This window comes from Poecilia latipinna, unplaced genomic scaffold (assembly GCF_001443285.1).
Source record: "Poecilia latipinna isolate Pla-1442-1.1 unplaced genomic scaffold, P_latipinna-1.0 Scaffold2633, whole genome shotgun sequence".
Lineage (NCBI taxonomy): Eukaryota > Metazoa > Chordata > Actinopteri > Cyprinodontiformes > Poeciliidae > Poecilia > Poecilia latipinna.
In genome coordinates, this window is record NW_015115249.1 from 76,743 (window position 1) to 78,741 (window position 1,999).

General features: G+C 39.5%; 1 protein-coding gene across 1 annotated transcript in view; it reads left to right on the forward strand.

Moving 5' to 3' along the window:
- The window catches only part of LOC106938582 (conserved oligomeric Golgi complex subunit 5-like), a 21,345-nt gene extending 19,587 nt beyond the window's left edge, over positions 1–1,758 (forward strand). Inside the window, exons 3-4 of the mRNA XM_015020673.1 lie at positions 510–669; positions 1,625–1,758. Coding sequence (XP_014876159.1) covers positions 510–669; positions 1,625–1,758 — 294 coding nt within the window. The remainder of the gene's footprint in view (positions 1–509; positions 670–1,624) is intronic.
- The last annotated feature ends 241 nt before the right edge of the window (positions 1,759–1,999 follow it).

Here is a 1,999-nt window from a genome sequence, read left to right on the forward strand (position 1 = left end):
ACTTGACACCTACTTTGATGAAGGATTCACCAAAGAAAAATGATTCTTCATAGGGGTTAATATAAATCCCGATACAGGTGAAGCTTTTCTGCAAGAACACCTTCCACATTGTCCAGCTTGAGTGAATTGTGGGGCACAAACCACGCTGGGGTGAACTTCAGAGATGCAGACTGTGACAGCGAGCTAGGAAGGTAACATGCAGACACCGCCAGTGGTGTGATTGGTGTGTGCTGCCAGATTCACACCCTGTTTAGTACAATTACTATAAGCTCGTCTTTCAGGAATTATTCTGCCCTGCTGATGAAATGCTCACCACAGAAAAGATACCTGCAGTCCAGAGTTACTGGTCTATTAAAAGAACTATTTACATTTAGCTTTTGTCCAGTAAGTTTTCTGAGCTTGACGTGGGGGTTAGGCCAATGAGGGAAGAACATAAAAATTACATGAGCATTTTCTCACAGTCTACATTTTATTCCTTAATATTTTTCCTCTATTTTCTCTTTGCTCAGAACCCAACCCAGGTTGGAACAGCTTTGCAAGTTTTTTATAACTTGGGCAGTTTAAGAGAGACTATCAACTCTGTGGTAGGGGGTTATCAGACCACCATAAAGGATAATGTCACTAAAGCCCTTGACATCAAGGGTTTGACACAACCAACTAACCCCAGAGGTAAGAATCAACCAATAACTGGCTCAATTACTATAGAAGTTTGACTTAAGCACAGTTTAAGCACATTGCCCTCATTTCAGAAAGATAAAAGACAATGGCACTTTCTAGGTCAGCCCAGTTCATAAGTTGGCTGAATCTGAAATAGAATATTATATCATGGCCATAGAGAATAGTTTGTTGAATCCAGGGAAAAATGTAAGCTTCACACTAATGTGATATGCACTACTGTTCTAGTTTTCCAAATGTGTAGTCAGACATGATAAAATGCATGATAAAAGTCTTTGTTGATATTTAAGTTAATAAATAGTAAAACAATTTTTATGATCCTGTCAGAAACTAACCTTATACAATATATCAGAGCTAAAGCTGCATAGAGAGTAGAAGTACAAGTAGAAGTTGGATCAATCTCAGGCCTAGATAGACTGTCCTGCTGCCACAAATACTGAGCTAAGTGTTCAAAAATAGTCCATGGCAACAACAGTATCTTATCTTTGCTCTTCTATGGAAAACTAGTTCACAGGTGTTTCATCACCCAAATGATTTTTCAAAATTCTTGTTCTTTTATTTTAAAGGTTTTCATTTAGGCAAAGCTAGTTCACACTTGTCTCATCACCATCACCTCAGTGTGCTTATTAGGATTTCAGGACATTTCAAGCATGTTTTGGGCTATGTACACTGCTCAAAAAAATAAAGGGAACACTCAAATAACACATCCTAGATCTGAATGAATGAAATATTCTCATTGAATACTTTGTTCTGTACAAAGTTGAATGTGCTGACAATAAAATCACACAAAAATCATCAATGGAAATCAAATTTATTAACCAATGGAGGCCTGGATTTGGAGCCACACACAAAATTAAAGTGAAATGTTCCCTTTATTTTTTTGAGCAGTATATTTTGACTCTGATCTGAATGATTTTAAAAACAGAAACACTGCTTATCCTCCTCCCAGGAGCTCCTGGGAGAGCAGTGATGCCTACACCAGGCAACACGGCAGCATTCCGTGCTGCTCTATGGACCAACCTGGAGAAACTGATGGACCAGATATGTGCTGCATGCAGACAGGTACACACACACCCAAACTGACTCCACATTCACTTTATTAGATAAATCCTAAAAAGCGACTCATCATGCTGATTGGTCGGTTGCAAACGTTTCGGCCCTTTGAAGTGAATGACAGGAGCCGACTCCTCACTGAGAGCCATTTTTGATTATAAGGGAGGGGTTACAAACACAGCAGCACAGCGAGCAGGAGAGAGAGAAAGAGAGAGAGAAAGAGAGAGAGATCTCCCCACTATTTTTCCTTTCACTGCTCAGCTCTCACTCT